The 18,154-nt window shown below is 34.3% G+C and overlaps 1 protein-coding gene and 1 non-coding gene across 7 annotated transcripts; both read right to left on the bottom strand.

Annotated features, from left to right (window-relative positions):
• Positions 1-472: 472 nt before the first annotated feature.
• LOC136208546 (F-box/kelch-repeat protein At3g23880-like) lies at positions 473-3,582 on the bottom strand. Of its 6 annotated transcripts, none has more exons than XM_065999513.1 (3): positions 3,521-3,582; positions 3,108-3,236; positions 473-2,712 (listed from the first exon to the last, which is right to left on the bottom strand). In XM_065999513.1, exon 3 carries the CDS (start codon positions 1,869-1,871, stop codon positions 678-680), a length of 1,194 nt encoding a protein of 397 aa, XP_065855585.1. In that variant the 5' UTR covers positions 1,872-2,712; positions 3,108-3,236; positions 3,521-3,582; the 3' UTR covers positions 473-677. The 6 variants fall into 6 exon arrangements, with proteins under 6 accessions (XP_065855585.1, XP_065855586.1, XP_065855587.1 ...); XM_065999514.1 differs by having other exon boundaries at positions 473-1,902; XM_065999515.1 differs by having other exon boundaries at positions 473-1,902; positions 3,150-3,236; positions 3,521-3,567.
• A 13,608-nt stretch (positions 3,583-17,190) lies between these two features.
• LOC136210166 (small nucleolar RNA R71) lies at positions 17,191-17,297 on the bottom strand. Its single transcript, XR_010677875.1, has one exon. It is a non-coding gene; the product is annotated as a small nucleolar RNA R71 (small nucleolar RNA).
• Positions 17,298-18,154: the final 857 nt, after the last annotated feature.

Genomic DNA, 18,154 nt, shown 5'->3' with positions numbered 1-18,154 from the left:
TATTAAAAGTATTGAGAATTTACTTTTAATAAGTGTATCTTATACCCTTGTTAAATTTTGCTTACTAATACCCCTTTTTCTTGTAGTGATCCCTATTCTAAACAAAAATCATCAATTGAGACCTCATCGAAAATCATTCGGTTGAACAGTTACTCTCTTTCGCAAACTCATTTTGAACAAACATAGAAATAATTACAGTCTATATCAAATAGTTACAGTTTCTGATTTTAGGATAGGATAGAGACTCAATTGATGATTTCTGCTTAGTTCAGGGACCTAGTTGATGATTTCTGCTTAGTTTGAGTTTGGATGTAATGCCTAATATTATGTAACTGGAATTATGTAAAACCTAACCAAAACAACTAAAAATTAAACAATATATAGCATGTGAAAAACGACTGAAAATGTACAAAAACGAGTACAATCAAAAGAAAATATAACATAAGTTAATACCAAAAAAACCCAAAGAAACTCAATAAAATGAGTACAGAATATCAATTTTAATACCAAAACCAGTCAAAGACTAAAATAAATTTCAAAAACCAGAAATACAGTACCTTAATTATTTATTATCTAATTCTACCTAAATAAAATTCATATGAATATATCTCTCACTTCTTCAAGACCAGAAATACAGTACCTTAATTATTTATTATCTAATTCTACCTAAATAAAATTCATATGAATATATCTCTCACTTCTTCAAGACCCTTCTTCCTCTTTCTTCTTCGACTTGTATGAACCTTACCTAGTACCGATACAAGAGTTTCGGTGCACGAAAATAAATCTAAATAATTAGCATTCTTGTTTACAAACTCTTGCAAACGTTTCTCTTTAAATATATCCAAATGTTTACTTGTAATCACTCGGAAACTTTGCTCTTTAAAATCATACGACAACAACTTCCCCATGGAAGAAAGAAAAACCGTATCTCCTTCCTCTGAAAATGCAACTCTCCCTTCTGCAAAAGGCACAAATGATTTCGCATAAGATTGTTGTTTTGTAATAGAATATAATCTAGTCCAAGTAAACGCAGCTCCATCCTTCTTCCTCACATATATATCAACATGTTGTCTCTTAGTCAAACTCCAAACACTAACAGAAAGGCACTGTCGCAAAATATGCAAACGGATAGGAATTCCTTCGGTCTGAACAGGCGCACGTACTTTGGAAAATGTCTCTTTTGCGACATCAAATGCCACAATTATGTTTGTATCACCATGGCCATATCCTGCATCATGGCATATAAAATGCACAGCCCCATCCAGAAAGCAATCTCCATTGCCGCCATCGTCAATACTATCGTACACAACGTAAGGAAAATCATCAATCCTTCTCCAACAACTTAACCTCAATTCAAAAATCCAAACCTGAGAAATACCACATCCTTTATTCGATATAATTACTACAACCTTGTAATCATCTACAGTAGAGTCATAACCCAAAGCAAAACTGAGATTGGGAATGTGCTTCAGAGGGAAAGCCGGAAGCATTCTGTACTGTCTGGTGGATGGATTCCATATACAAAGTTTGTCTAAAAACAAGAGAACCAAACCGTTGCAATAAGAAAAGAACCTCAAGTATAACGTGGATGGATATAGTTTATCCAGCACCAACTCTGCTTGGAAGTCATCATCGAAATCTAAACCATAAATTTTCAGGCGATCATCATCATCTGTCATATGTACTCCTAGCTCAATCAGCTTGCAATGAATCCTATTTTCTGAAGATCTTCTGAAATGAGAATTGATGAAAGATTGGCTTTCGATCATGGCACAAAACGATTTACAAACACATCTAAAACGAACAAGCGACTTCACTGGCAACCAAAGAAGAATTTCCATGACCATTTCCTGCGGGAGATTAGCCATAGCTACCTCAAGTTGATGAGTTCTTGTTCAACTACACGGATTCAAAAGCAATCAATACAACAAAATTCATTCCTTCTCAGATCAAAATTAGCAAATCAGATATCAATTTCAGATATACATGGGAAAAACAATGATCAATTCCTGTGGAAGATTAGCCATAACTAGGCAGACCAGTCACCTCAATTTGATGAGTTCTTGTTCAAGTACAGAGATTCAAAAGCAATCAATACAACAATTCATTCCCTCTCAGATCAAAATTAGCAAATGAGATATCAATTTCTGATACACAAGGGAAACACAATGATCAATTCCTGCGGAAGATTAGCCATAACTAGGCAGAGCAGTCAGCTCAATTTGATGAGTTCTTGTTCAAGTACAGAGATTCAAAAGCAATCAATACAACAATTCATTCCCTCCCAGATCAAACTTAGCAAATCCGATATCAATTTCAGATATACATGGGAAAAACAATGATCAATTCCTGCGGAAGATTAGCCATAACTAGGCAGAGCAGTCACCTCAATTTGATGAGTCCTTGTTCAAGTACAGAGATTCAAAAGCAATCAATACAACAATTCATTCCCTCTCAGATCAAAATTAGCAAATCAGATATCAATTTCAGATACACATGGGACAAACAATGATCAATTCCTGCGGAGGATTAGCCATAACTAGGCAGAGCAGTCACCTCAATTTGATGAGTCCTTGTTCAAGTACAGAGATTCCAAAGCAATCAATACAACAATTCATTCCCTCTCAGATCAAAATTAGCAAATCCGACATCAATTTCAGATATACATGGGAAAAACAATGATCAATTCCTGCGGAAGATTAGCCATGACTAGGCAGAGCAGTCACCTCAATTTGATGAGTTCTTGTTCAAGTACAGAGATTCAAAAAGCAACCAATACAACAATTCATTCCCTCTCAGATCAAAATTAGCAAATCAGATATCATCTGGTGTATTCGGTAAAAATTCTCATGATATACAAAATCAATTTCTAAAAAATTATATATAATAACCAAAACAGGAAAACGAACTTGTGACTCTGCTTTCTTCCAATCACTAAATTCTTTAAAATACCAAAATTTAAATCCTAACTCTATATTCTATCCAAAACAAAATCGAACTGGTTTTATGAAAATTTTGTTGTAATTTAGTGTATAATACCCCAAAAGATCGTCAAAAGTAATTGATCGACAAAACATGCTGGTAGAGTAGATAGCTCTGCTTACCTACGTCGTGGGAGAGCTGGTAGAGTAGAGAGCGCTGCTTACCAGAGAAGAATTTCGTTGATCAATTCCTGCGGAAGATTAGCATAGCTAGACAGAGCAGTCACCTCAATTTCATCAGTTCTTGTTCAACTACACAGATTCAAAAGCAATCGATCTGATAATTAGCAAATCAGATATCAATTTCGGTTTATTCCATAAAAATTCTCATGATATACAAAATCAATCTAAAATTATATATAATAAACCAAAACAGGAAAACGAACTTGTGACAGTGCGTTCTTCCAATCACTAAATTATCTAGAATTTAAACCCTAACTCCATATTCTATCCAAAACAGAATCGAACAAGAACTATAAAGATCGACAAAAGTAATTGATAATATTATCGGCAAAAAATGGAGAGCTCTCTGTTACCTACGTCGTCGGTCGTCACCGAGGAGACTGCGAGCTTATTTCAGAAAATGGGTTGTGTCCTGCAAATATAGGACAACATTTTGGTTTTATAGCAAATCAAAACGCATCGTTTTAAAACCGTTGATTAAGAAAAGGGTAAATAATTTATTAGTCCTCTAGTTTTTACCTAACACACTGTTTAGTCCCCCTATTTTAAAAAACACATTATAAAATCCCTAACTTTTGCCAATATTAACCTTTTGGTCCTTTTGTCTAGTTTTTTTAGACTTATAATCGTTATATTTTAGCATAAACAGATATATATAAAATAACAGAGCAACATGGTCAACTTGTATTGTATCGTGGTTGTCCTAAAAGCTAAGATATATTCGGTTAAAAATCTAAAAAAATAGATAAAAGGACCACAAGGTTAATATTGGCAAAAGATAAAGACCTTAAAATGTGTTTTTCAAAATAAGGGGACTAAACAGTGTGTTAGGTAAAAACTAGGGGACTAATAAATTATTTACCCTTAAAAAAATTGATTCAATTATATCATTGACTTATAAACAGACTAATGCTGGACATTTCAAATTCCTAATTTATTAAGTAAATATGTTGGAGATTTTAAAACTGGCTCAATATTCGAATAAAAAAATTCCAAACTAAATTCAATTATTGTTTTTTTAAATTGAATCAAAATGCAACAGTTGACTCTTATTAAATATAATACTGAATATTTCTAAATTCCTGGATTGGAATGGACCATTCTCAGTCCTATTAATAAGTGTCATTTTTAAATTAATTAGCGTGAATATCCGTGCAATGCATGGGATGTTACAAAAATACCCACATTATTATTTTATTTTTTTTGGTAGAAAAAATACCCACATTATTTGCTTATTCATATATACATATATTTCAAATCAATAAAAAAACAAAAGAATTTAAATTTAATATGTTAAAAATATATTAACAAGTTAATCAAGATAATTAATTTGAAAAAAAAACAGTTATACCATAGCTTGTTATATAAGTATAGCTATAAATTTGTTTTTATTTTAACAAATAAGAATTTGAACTATTTTATATAGATTCTCAAAACAATAAAAATGAAAAGATTTAGAATAGATTTAAGCATTTTTTTTAAAAACCTTATTTCATCTTCATACATACCACATTTTACCACATTATTGTTCCAACGAAAGAATATACATATTTTAGAATGTCCAGACCTAATACATTTACATTGTGAAAATAAACATTAATAGAACTAAATTTTGCTATTTGAATTAGGTTTCAAACATAAGATTATCAATATAATAAGCACTTCATTTTTTTTGTTTAATGATATTTTGCAATAATGTACGATTATGGTTTTTGAGGAAGTACCAATTTAGGTTCCATGAACTGAAAATAGCACAAATATAAGCTTAACATTTAAAAAATAGTACCAATTTAGGGCTCGATAATGAAACGTGACACGTCATTTATATTACTCCGTTAAATTCTATCAACTATACTTGGAGAAAGAAATGAGAACTTAACGGAATAATACGAATGATGCATCATGTCCCATTATCGAAGCCTAAATTAGTACCATTCTTAAACGTTAAACCTATATTGGTGTTATTTTGTATATGAAGGCTAAATTGATACTTGCCCAAAACCCATAAACCTATTTTAATACCTTATCCCATAATATTTTAAATGGAATTGTAGCAACTTAGCAAGTGCTTAAAATAAGCAATGGAAATGTTTCCAACAACACATGTTAAAGCATCTCCAACAGCCTCTTAGTTCACTCCATATAAATAATATAAACAATTGGCTCTTAGTTACTTAAGAGTGGCTAGGATATATCATCTCCAACAATGCTCCTTATATTCACTCCTTATTTATTATTTTATTATTAAGATTATTCTTTATTGTTACGTTACCAATAGTGTGAGGAGAGAGACACATCAATAATAAATTATTAATAAAAAATGAAGTTAGGAGGCACTAAGAGGTGGAGAGAGGCTCTCTATTAATAGAGAGGATGGAGAGGCTCTTATTGATTTGAGGAGCCACTAAGAGGCTGTTGGAGATAAATTTTCATTCTCCCTCCTCAAATTTTAACTTAAGAGCCAACTTAAGAGGCTGTTGGAGATGCTCTTACACCATAAGTAATTTCCTTGCTATGCTAATCATTACTAGTTGTCAAAATTGTAAATCATCTTACATCAAAACATATAGACTACATGTGTATAATTTTTTTTATTTTCCCTATTTCAAAAGATTGACACTAACTTTACAATTCCTCTAATTATTTACATTTTTCATATCTCACAACATTAGATTACTTTAGAATCTGAAGCCACTTGATGCAGAGTTATATAATGCATCCCATAAAAGGATCCACTATTTTCGGGAAGAATAGCTAACAGAAGCTCCGGTTCTTTTCCTTTGGTTTTGTTTGTGGAAGCATGACAAACATGCTTCAAAGCTTTCTCCACTTGGTCAGGCCTTGCATTGTAGATAGGAATGCTAGGTTCCGTATAGAATTCCTAACAACAACAAAATAAAAAATTCAAATAAAGATCTACCCAAAAGTAAAATCCAATCTACTCAAAATGTGAGGATGGTCATACAAAATTACAAAATGCACAATATAATCATCAATAAAGAAAGAGCATTATACACAGTAACAATGCAAATAAACTGAAGTATGTCAATGAAATGAATCAACTTTGGAAAATTCAAATGGTTACTGTATGCTATTTTTGAAGGCTACATGGTAAGAAATTGCAATGAAAAAATTATGTCCAAAAGAACTAAAATGGATAAAATTTAAATTATTATTATTCTAAAATAAGACATTTTCAAACTCCAAACAAATGATCAGACAAAAGAACAAAGAAAACATATGAAGTTCCATTGAGTATACCTCCTTAAATACCTTATAATAAAAATCAATTCGAATAAATAATGAGTTTAGTTATGTGCACATAATAAAACAAAAACAAAATGTGGAAATAATTAAGTGAACTGGGCATTGCTTGAAGCTTAGATACTAAACCGTTTGTGGGAAACAGTTGAGAAAGACATGGAGATTGAAAGTAGCAAAAATTCCTCATAAACCGTAATACTAACATTAAATTAAGATAATAATCTTAAATTCTGTAAAAATTACAAATCAGCATTGAAGCTCTAATTATTTACCACATAAGCAACCTTAGTATCCTGCTTTAAGTATATTAATAGATTTAATCAAATAAAATTCTATGGTTCCACATTTTTTGTATATCGGTATTTGTGGTTGGTAAAATATTCAGTTTTTCAAATTTGACTGATAACGACCTCAAAATCAAAATAAAAAATTTCAAGTATGGAACCATATTTTTTATTTTTCAAAATCATTATTGTTTGAGTTTTCTCTCTCTAAACATTAATTCTCTCTCCTAAAAAAACAATACCTAAATGATCTTAAACTTAAAAAGTTGAAGTATTAAAGTTACTTAAAATATTATTTAATTCTTAAAATTTTCATTTTGAGATCGGCATCGATCAAATTTTGAAAAATAAAAATTTTACCAACCACAAGTACCGATATGGAAAAAAAAAAAAATCACATGAAACTATATAGTTTTATTTAAACTTAACCCTAAAATTTATTTTGAACCAATTTGATAATTCAAGACAAATATAAGGTCCAATTTTAACGGTTTTATTTATATTTTATTTAAAATTTAGGACCAATAATTTAGTAATATCTCAATTTTTACACAAATCTTCTTCTATTTGCAAAAATATTTTATCGAATGTCCAACGGTTTTTTTTATCGTGTCTCTTTTTAAAGCTAAATAGTAGAATAGTATTTATCTAACTATTCTGGTTTGACGGATTGAGTCTGACAGTATTCAACTAATATTTAAAATAGTACGTTCCAAATTTTAATTTTGGGATAGATAAACGTCAAAAAAAAATTCATGACTTGGACTATTTATCCATCCTCCTATTTTAAACGACAAACTAGGGTAAACAATTTATTTTTAATTGTAACATACTATTTAGTTTTTATGTTTTAAAAACACATTATAGTATCTATATCTTTTGTCAATATTAACCCTTTAGTTCCTTTTTTTTTAAAGATTTTTAACCGAATATATCTTAGTATTCAAGACAACCATAGTAAGATACGAAATGACCCTATTACTTTGTTAGTTTTTATCTGTCTGTTTAGGCTAAATATAATGGTTATAAATCTGGATAAATTACATATGTGGTATACAACATTTGTCCTATTTCGCATTTTGGTGTACAATCTTCAAGTTTGCACGTAAAAGTGTGCAACCTTTTAGCGACATCCCACTAAAGTGTATAGCCGGTAATTATGACCGGTCAACATGCCACATCAGCAATTTGACCTCCATAAAGTCTAAATTATTGATGTGGCGTGTTGACTTTGTGTTGGTCGGTCAATTTTTTACTTTTAAGGACGTCAAGTTGCTGACGTAGTACGTTGACTTCGCGTTAACCGGTCATAATTACTAGCTGTATACTTTAGTGAGAAGTAACCAAAAGATTATACACTTTTGTGTGCAAAATTAAAAGTTATACACCAAAGTGTGAAATATGACAAAGATTGTACACCACATATGTAATTTACCTTTAAAAATTTAGACCAAAGGATTAACAGAGATAAAAGATAAGGACCTTATAATGTGTTTTTTAAAATAGGAGGACTAAATAATATATTAGATGAAAATGAGGAACTAAAAAATTATTTACCCAAAAAACTATGCTTGGAAATGAAAGTTATTAGGAGGGAATAAAATGTTAATTATCTAATCATGTTTGAGAACAGAATTTTCATGGATTGAGTTGGACCGAGCTTAACAGAGCTTTACATGTAAATATAACTAAAGAGTTTGCTATATGTCGCCTCTATTTTACATACCGTCGCCTCCTGTTTGACATTTTTGCCCTTTTCATTTTTCATTCAAAAAAGTAAAATTCTCTCAACCCCAAAGAACAAAACAAAGAAAAATCATGCCTCCAAAACAAGGAAAAATACTTGAACATCTAAGTTTCGTATTTACCAATAATCTGAAATTTAATGAATTTAACTTAAAACGAATTTTTTTCCGTTGAATTTGCTCTAAACGGGTAGCCCATACGGTCCGGTAGTATGAACTACCTAGGCTACCCGTTAAAGGAAAACGAGTTTATTTATTTATTTATTTTAATTATAATAAATATTAATTATAGATAAATTATGTATTGATTGGATAGAAAAAACGTATAGATAAATTATTGATTGGAAATAAAAAATACGTATTGAAGTGTCCAATTAATTTTTATTTGGTAAATTATATTTATTTACCTCTTAGAACGTAAATTTAATTATACGTAAATTATGTATTAACTGGATAGAAAAAACGTATATATAAATTATTGATTGGAAATAAAAAAAATACGTATTAACGCGTGCAATTAATTTTTATTTGTTAATTTATATTTATTTATCTTTTAGAACGTAAATTTAATTATTGATAAGTTATGTATTCATTGGATAGAAAAAACGTATAGATAAATTTAATTATAAAAAATACGTATTGAAGTGTCCAATCAATTTTTAATATTTATTATAATTAAAAATAAATAAATAAATAAACCCGTTTTTACCTAGAGAAAACGGGTAGTTCATACTACCGGTCCATGGACCGGACCGTATGGGCTACCCGTTTAGAGCAAATTCAACGAAAAAAAAATTCGTTTCAAGTTAAATTCGTTAAATTTCAGATTATTGGTAAATACGAAACTTAGATGTTCAAGTATATTTCCTTATTTTGGAAGCATGATTTTCCTTCGTTTTGTTCTCGGGGTTGAGAAAATTTCACTTTTTTGAATGAAAAATGAAAAGGGCAAAAATGTCAAACAGGAGGCGACGGTAAGTAAAATAGGGGCGATGTATAGCAATCCACTAATTGATCCCAGCCCTGCTCAGCTCTTAATATACCTATTTACGGGACTCGAGTATCCATCTAAGTTCGTGTTCCTTGAGTCGGACTTTTACTAGAAATTTTTGTTGAAACACCTTTCCACATGATTTTGATTTGACAAAATTATTTAAGTTAATCCCATGATTAAAACAATTAAATTTAAGTGTTTTGGTTTAATTGTACTAATGTGTTTGTTCAATGTTGAATATATTAAACTAACGACAACATGAACTAAGTGTTCATAAAAAGAAAGACAGAATGAAGTCAGCATAAGCAAAGACACACAGCAGAAGATGAGTAGAATGTAACTCAGCCTCGTTAAAAGAAAAGTCTTCTGTGAAATAACGCTTGAAGACAAAGCCGATCAAAGAAGCTGAGTAAGGTGTAACTCATCCCTGACAAAGAAAATCTTAAGGGTAAAGTCGAACAATCAAGCTGAGCATTTATCAGGACAGCGCCAATGATCCGTTGACTAGAAGACAAAGTCCGACACATGTCTGCAACAATTCAGAAGCCTCAGAAATCCGCCTAGAGACCTTTTCGAGACGCATGGATCATCTGGCATTTGGCAAGAAGACAAAACTGGCGCTAGAAGACGAACCTGGCACAAGAAGACGAAACTGGCAAAGCCTGGCTCCTGCGATTCTGAATGCTAACCATTCAATGACGAAAGAAGACCGTTACTCCCAACGGATATGTCGGAATTCAAATGATTTGAAGCTTCAGAACTTACTATAAAGGGACAAGTTCATCACTTGGATCCCAAATATACATACAAGAAAATACAGACAAAAAAAGCAAATCTTCACAAGAGTGAAAATCCAAAATAGAAGCTGTCTGAAAAGAAAGCAAGTTCTTACACCAAATTTCCAATCATTGTGTAAAAGTCTAGAGTGAATTTGTATTCATCTAAAGTGTTCTTCATTTTGTGAGAACAATCCTGTATCAATTGTAAAGGTTAGAAGTATGAAGCTGAGTACTTGGTTATAGTGCTCAGCGGTAGAGAAAATCTGAGTGTTCGGTTATAACGCTCAGTGGTAGATAGGATTGAGTAGACAAATAAAGGACGGTACTCTTGCATACTCAGTTGCTATTGTAAACGGTTTGTGCTCTACCTTTAAAGAGCTTAGTAGTGGATTGAAAAAGCCCGGAGGGATTCTGGGGACTGGACGTAGGCGGTGAGGCCGAACCAGGATAAGTCTACTGAGTAATCTCTAACCCTTTCTCTTGATATATATATATATATATGTATGTGTTCTTGCTTAAATTACTCAGTATATAATTTGTACAAGCTGACGCTGAGTAATCAGGGTGCTGAGTTGGAAGCTGACCTAAATGGTTATTTCCTAACTCACAATTGAAACAGCTCTAGTCAGTGTCTGATTAAAGCTGTCTCACACTTCACTCAGCCTTGCTGACCTAAAACTGAGTTAAATTATCAAACATTTAATTAAGTTAGCATTGTTAAGCGAAAAAGTTATATTAGTTCTTAACCCCCCTGGAACTAATCATATTAAATTACACGGGACCAACAAGTGGTATCAGAGCTCAGTAGCTCACTATTCAAGATAAAACTATCTTGAGCTGATCCCTGTAATGGCTGAGAACAACACTCGTTTCCTTCCAGGAATCAAACAACACAGATACTCCCCGAGGGATTATTTATTAGTCGGCCTCCTTTGTTCTTCGGGTTAAATTATACATTTTGGAAGAACAGAATGAAAAACTTCATTCAGGCAACAAACATGAGTGCATGGCTGGCAATAGTCCAAGGCCCGATTGTTCCCTATGAAATTATTGACGGAATAAAATCTGTCAAGAGTGAGTCTAAGTGGCCAGAGGATGACCTTAAAAAATTACAAAATAATGCTTCGGCTATCAATATGCTTCACTGTGCGTTAGATGCTGCAGAGTATAATAAGATTTCATGTTGCGAGTCAGCACAAGAAATCTGGAAGAAGCTGGAAGTGACCTATGAAGGAACTAGCAAGGTCAAGGAGTCCAAAGTGAATCAGCATATGCGGTTATACGAGCTGTTCGAGATGAATGATAATGAAGACATCTCAAAGATGAACGCAAGATTCACTAACATCATAAATGAGCTTAAGAGACTCGGCAAGAACTTCACAGAAGAAGAACATGTGAAGAAAATATTGAGAAGTCTCCCCAAGAGCTGGAAAGCTAAGAAGACATCTGTGGAAGAAGCTCAGGACCTGACCACGTACAAATATGATGAGCTCATTGGATCTCTACTGACCCACGAGATCTCCATGAAGAATTTTGAGGCCAAAGAAAAAACTAAGGACAAGAAGCAAAAATCTCTTGTCATGAAAGCTGACTCAACAGAAGCTGACTCAACAGAAGCTGACTCATCAGATGATGAGGAGATGGCCATGTTCACAAGGAAAATGAAGAAGCTATTTAAGAAAAACGACAAATACAACAAAAGGCCATTCAAAAGAAGTGATAAACACAAAGCTGAGTCTAGCGACATCAAATACAAGAAGGACAGCTCCAAGCCCGTCACCTGCTTTGAATGTCATCAAGCTGGGCATATCAAATCAAGCTGTCCCACCTTAAAGAAGGACAAGAAAGGAAGCAGAAAGGCAATGGTGGCCACATGGAGTGATAGCGATGAGTCAACCTCGTCAGAAGCTGATGCCACCGAGTCAGCAAACATCTGTTTCATGGCTGACGATTCTGTTGACCAATGTCCTTCTGAGCAAGCTGACCTCTCTGATGGATCAGACCATGAGGAACACTCCAATGAGGTAACATCTATATCCTTACTCAGAAATGAAATGGTTAATGCCCTGAGTGATCTCTATACACTGATCAAAAAGTGTAATAAGAAAATAAGAGCACTCAGCAGGCGATGTGATGAGATCGAGGAGGTTAAACTCAGTGACCTTCGACATCTCCTTCAGGACAACACTAGGCAAGATGAGAATCTAAAAATAATGCATAGATTTGTCTCTGAAGTCCAATCAGATTCTAAGAGACTGAGGAAGGATATCACATCAATATAAGATCAACTGAATACATCGGCTAAGAAGAGATTCCATTCAAAAACTGAGTACTCAGGTACAAGTCAGCAAAGGTGGAATACTCAACGGAATGTCCAATGTGACTTCTGCGGAAAGAAAGGGCATACCACAAAGGTATGATGGCATGCTCAGCACAATCGTGCTGACCAAAAATGGAAATACCCTCAACGGGTAGTTTATTGTGACTTTTGTGGGAAAGATGGCCACACCATGAATGTATGCCGTCACAAAATCAAATATGATGCATCACCTGCTAACTCTAACAAACGAGGACCCAAAAAGAATTGGGTACCTAAAGATAACTAGTTCAATTGCAGGTGAGCCTGAGGTGCGCGGAGAAGTCAAAGCTATGGTACATTGACAGTGCATGCTCGAGGCATATGACTGGTGATGAAACGCAGTTCATCACACTTGTGCATAAACGAGGTGGAAATGTAAGTTTTGGAGACAACAAAAAGGGTAAGATAGTGGGATCAGGTACTATTGGAGGAAATCCTACTATTGAGTCAGTCTCCCTAGTCAGGGGTCTTAAATATAATCTATTGAGCGTAGCTCAGCTGTGTGACAGTGTTAGAAAGGTTGTAGTTGATGCCACTGAGTGTCGGATACTCGAGGGTAAAACAAATGATTTGATTTTAACTGCCCCTCGTGTTGACAACGTCTTCATGCTGAGTTTAGAAAAGAAGTTTTCAAAGAATATATGCTTAGTGTCAAAGGAAGATAATTCCTGGCTATGGCATAGGAGACTTGGTCATGTAAGCATGGACCTCCTAGCCAAATTAGCAAGAAAGCAACTAGTTGAGGGATTGCCCAAACTTAGATTTGAGAAGGATCAATTATGCAATGCTTGTCAGCAAGGTAAACAAACCAAAAAGTCTTTTCAAAGTAAAAATGTAGTCTCAACCAAGCGTCCTCTAGAATTACTACACTTGGATCTTTTCGGACCAGTCCAGCCGCTGAGCTTGGGTGGTAAGAGATTTTCCTTGGTCATTGTAGATGATTTCTCTCGGTATACTTGGGTCATCTTGCTGAGTAGCAAGGATGAAGCTTTTGAGATGTTTTCAACACTGATTAGAAAACTTGAAAATGACAAAGACCTAAAAGTAGCTCACATCCGAAGTGATAATGGCGGAGAATTAAAAAACCAACAGTTTGATGAATTCTGTGAAGTCAGCGGCATTGACCACAATATCTCTGCTCCTAGAACTCCTCAACAGAATGGGGTAGTTGAGAGGAAGAACAGAACCTTAGTTGAAATATCTAGGACAATGCTGAGTGAGAATATGCTTCCAAAGTACTTCTGGGGTGAAGCTGTCAACACAGCTTGCTATATACTCAATAGGGCTCTAGTTAGACCGATACTTAAGAAAACCCCCTATGAACTTTGGAAAGGACGAAAACCCAACATTGGATATTTTCGTGCCTTTGGTTGCAATGTTTTATTTTAAATACTAAAGACAACCTTGCTAAGTTTGACTCTAAAGCTGATGAAGCTATCTTTCTAGGGTACTCAACAAACAGCAAAGCATATAGGGTGTTTAATAAACGAACTCAGGTCATAGAAGAGTCTGTACATATTGAGTTCCATGAAACTGACCCTGTAAGGAAGATAAGTCAGCCTACAGAAGATGACCCATGCTCAGCTTCCGCTGACCAAAATGGAGCCACTGAGTCACAATCTCAAGGGCTGACCAATGGTAAGAACGAACCTGAAATTATATTTACTGACCAATATAATCCTGCAGATATTGTTGAAACACCAATTCCTGAAAACTCAATACTGCCAAAAGAGATCAAGATTCCAAGAGGACACTCAGAGAAGTCCATTCTTGATGCTGCTGAGAACACCCTGATGACCAGAAATCAACTCAGGAGATATCCCAGTAATGTTGCGTTCGTCTCAGTTCATGAACCAAAGAATTTCTCAGAAGCTGAGCACGATGAATTCTGGATCAATGCTATGCAAGAGGAACTTGATCAATTCAAGAGAAACGAAGTGTGGGATTTAGTGCCTAAACCGAAGAATCAAAAGACGATAGGAACAAAGTGGGTATTTTGCAATAAGCTAGACAAACAAGGTAATGTAGTCAGGAACAAAGCCAGACTTGTAGCTCAAGGTTACAGTCAGCAGGAAGGTATCAACTATGGTGAGACCTTTGCACCCGTAGCTAGATTAGAGGCAATACTAATATTGTGTGCGTATGCTAGCTTTATGAATTTTAAATCGTTCCAAATGGATGTTAAGAGTGCATTTCTTAATGGGGTTATAAATGAAGAGGTTTATGTTAGTCAGTCTCTAGGGTTTGAGGATCCAAATTTCCCAAACCATGTTTATAAACTAAAAAAGGCTCTGTACGGCCTAAAGCAAGCCCCACGTGCTTGGTATGAAAGGCTGGCCAGTTTTCTGCTGACCAGAAACTATGTCAGGGGAAAAGCTGACACAACCTTATTCATTAAGAAAAAGGGTAAAGATACCATGTTGTTAAACCCAAAATATACCTAAAATATCATTAGTATTTATATCAGTTTTGCTACGAATTCATACTATTTATACTTGTTTAGAATACTTTTACTTTCGAATATGTTTCTTTCTTGTAAGGTACCTAAATATTTGGTAAAATCCAAATAGGAACAAAAAGAGGTTAAAAACAGAATAAAAACCCTACAAAAGGAGTCAAAGACGACGAAGATCAAAACACACTGAAACGAGGACGAGGACGAAGTCAAGATAGCGGAAATTAATCCCGTGTCGCGACCGAGAATCCTCTATTCTCGGTCGCGACACGCGTTGCCAGATTCTCCCCTTACCATTTTTCGAAGGCTAAATATTTGCTCCCCCATTCTCGGCCGAGAATTTACATTCTCGGTAAGAGCAGAAATTCTGAAGAAGCCATACGTACACGTTCGTTCACAAAGAAACGCGTTCGTTCGATTGGATAAGATCGCCTCTTCGTAGCAGACACGTCCCTTAAACTCGACTCTTCAACATCTATAAATAAAGAGTTGATTTCAGAGTTGAATATATAGAAAATTGAAGAGAAGATTAGTATAGAATTAATGCAGAAATTCTGAGTCAAGCGATTCAGAGTTAGAAGTTCGATTCTGTAAAAAGCAATATGATGTACACACATTGTTTATTAAATAATTACAAACACAATAGCATTTAGATTTGTTCATATTAGTTTACGTTTTGGTAGTCGATAGACCAATCGCTATTCCGAAGATTCAGCGAGAAGATTTAGTAGAGGGTCTGCCCCGGAGTCTGACAAACTCTAACGAAACCCAAGGAAAGGATTGACAACCCGTTCGCTTGCAAGCCGTTGAAAGTTTCCATGCTTCTTGTTCTCTGTAAACTTGTATCAAATTCACATTTCATCTAATAAAGTTCATTCTATTCGATAGATTTTTATGTAGCACTTTGGTAAATGATCCGAAGTGAGTTCTGGAGTTTTCATTAAAACGTAGTTGAATTCAAAATCTTTACAAGGAAACTTTGTTGAACACTTAGACAAATTGATATCACCAGTAGAGTATTAATTTGGTTAAGGTAGCAATCTAACCCGACCGTAGGAGGATTGACTGCAGTTCAAAGCCTTTTAATTAGAGGAATTTACGTTATTTCATTTTCATAATTTATACAAAGTTTAAAGTTGTTTTCTTTGCTTAATGCAAACGAATACATTTGTTTACTTTTCTAAAGAACTAAACGCTTCTGTTTTGCAAATTCACCCTTAAATCAGAAGTGATTTCTAAACATTCGTTATACTCTAATTTAATTCTTATTCTAGCAATTTCAAAACCAAATCCAATTAAACGATTTTACATATTATAAACCTTGAAAGTAAATCTAACTGATTCAAAATAAGTTTTCGTTGAAAAGCGTTCCCTGTGGGTTCGATATCTTTTATTACTACAAGCGTATACCGTGCACTTGCGGAAATCGCTCAACAAGTTTTTGGCGCCGTTGCCGGGGAACGCCAAAATTTTTGACAAAAATTTAGATTTTACATGTTATATTTCGAATCTAGGTTTATTCATACTTATTCAAACTCATATATTTCATTTATTTCAAATTACTAACATATTTATTTTTCAAATTCTGTTTTGAAGGTAGTCTCGGTTCGTGCGAAATTTCAAGTTCATGCGCAGTTCTCGAAGTTCGGGCACGCCACCAAACCTATTAGACCCAGAAATTGAAAGAACCATTAAGAAGAACAAGAAAAACAAGAAAAACAAAAACAAAACTCCAATAAAGACTAGAGATACCGAGCCAGAAAAAATGGCAGATCCACCAACACTTATGGATTACGCTAGGCCAGGTGTGGCCGGTGTTACCAACAGCATAGTTAGACCCCAAATAAATGCAAACCAATTTGAAATTAAGCCTGCTTTGCTTAATATGTTGCAAAATAACGTAACATTTCACGGGTTGCCTAACGAAAATCCTAACACCCATTTGACAAATTTTCTTAAAATTTGTGACACTTTTAAAATAACAGATGTGACTGCCGAAGCAATCAAACTTCACCTTTTTCCTTTCACTTTGAAGGATAGAGCCAAAGAGTGGTTAACTTCGATGCCAGCCTCAACTTTTGCGACTTGGGAGCAACTTGCCCAAGCATTTTTATCAAAATATTTTTCATTAGCAAAAACTGCAAGAGTCATAAAAGAGTTAACATCTTTTTCTCAACATGACAATGAAACTCTTTATGAGGCTTGGGAACGATTTAAAGAACTTCAACGTTTATGCCCACACCACCAATTGCCCGATGCACTTTTAATGCAAACATTTTATAATGGATTAAATCCTACAACTAGAGGTTCATTAGATGCTATGTCGGGAGGGTTATTTATGAAGAAAACATCCGCCCAAGCAAGAGAACTTTTGGAGGAAATGGCACTTAACAGCAGTATGTGGCCCGCAGATCATGGACATATACCAATGGCGAAACCATCATCCTCAAACACATCATTGGTTAAAGGTATAGTGAATCTTGATCCAGTTGCGATGTTACAAGCCCAATTTTCTGCCTTATCGCACAAAATTGATAGGTTTATGGCACCGTGCGATTCTAATGGTAATCCAATCCAAACGGACGTGGATTATGAAGGTATGAGCGGGATTGAACAGGTAAATTTTGTCCAAGGGCAAAACCAAATTAATAACCCTTATTCCAATACTTATAATCCTGGATGGAGAAATCATCCTAACTTTAACTGGAGAGATAATAATAATACAAATGCTAATCAAAATCGTACCAATAATTATCAAAATCAATCAAGAGATACGATTAGCACTTTATCTTCTAAAATCGACAAATTTATTGATGCTATGAGCGGAAAAATAAGTAATCACGACAATGGTTTTAAACGGATCGAGAATAAATTCGATCAGCTTATTAAAAACCAATCATCTAGCATCCATAATTTGGAGGTTCAAATTGGACAACTTGCTAAATCAATTCCATCCTGCAAAGAGGGAAGTCTTCCCAGCCATACGGAGGAAAATCCGAAAGAGCATGTAAAGGCTATCACTCTTCGCTCAGGGAAAAACTACTTAGGTCCGGAAATGCCCGGAAATTCAACTTTACCAGGAACTAATTTACCAAAATCCAAAGAAG

The sequence above is a fragment of the Euphorbia lathyris genome, chromosome 10 (genome assembly GCF_963576675.1).
Source record: "Euphorbia lathyris chromosome 10, ddEupLath1.1, whole genome shotgun sequence".
NCBI classification, from domain to species: domain Eukaryota; kingdom Viridiplantae; phylum Streptophyta; class Magnoliopsida; order Malpighiales; family Euphorbiaceae; genus Euphorbia; species Euphorbia lathyris.
This window is presented reverse-complemented; position numbering and strand designations above follow the sequence as displayed.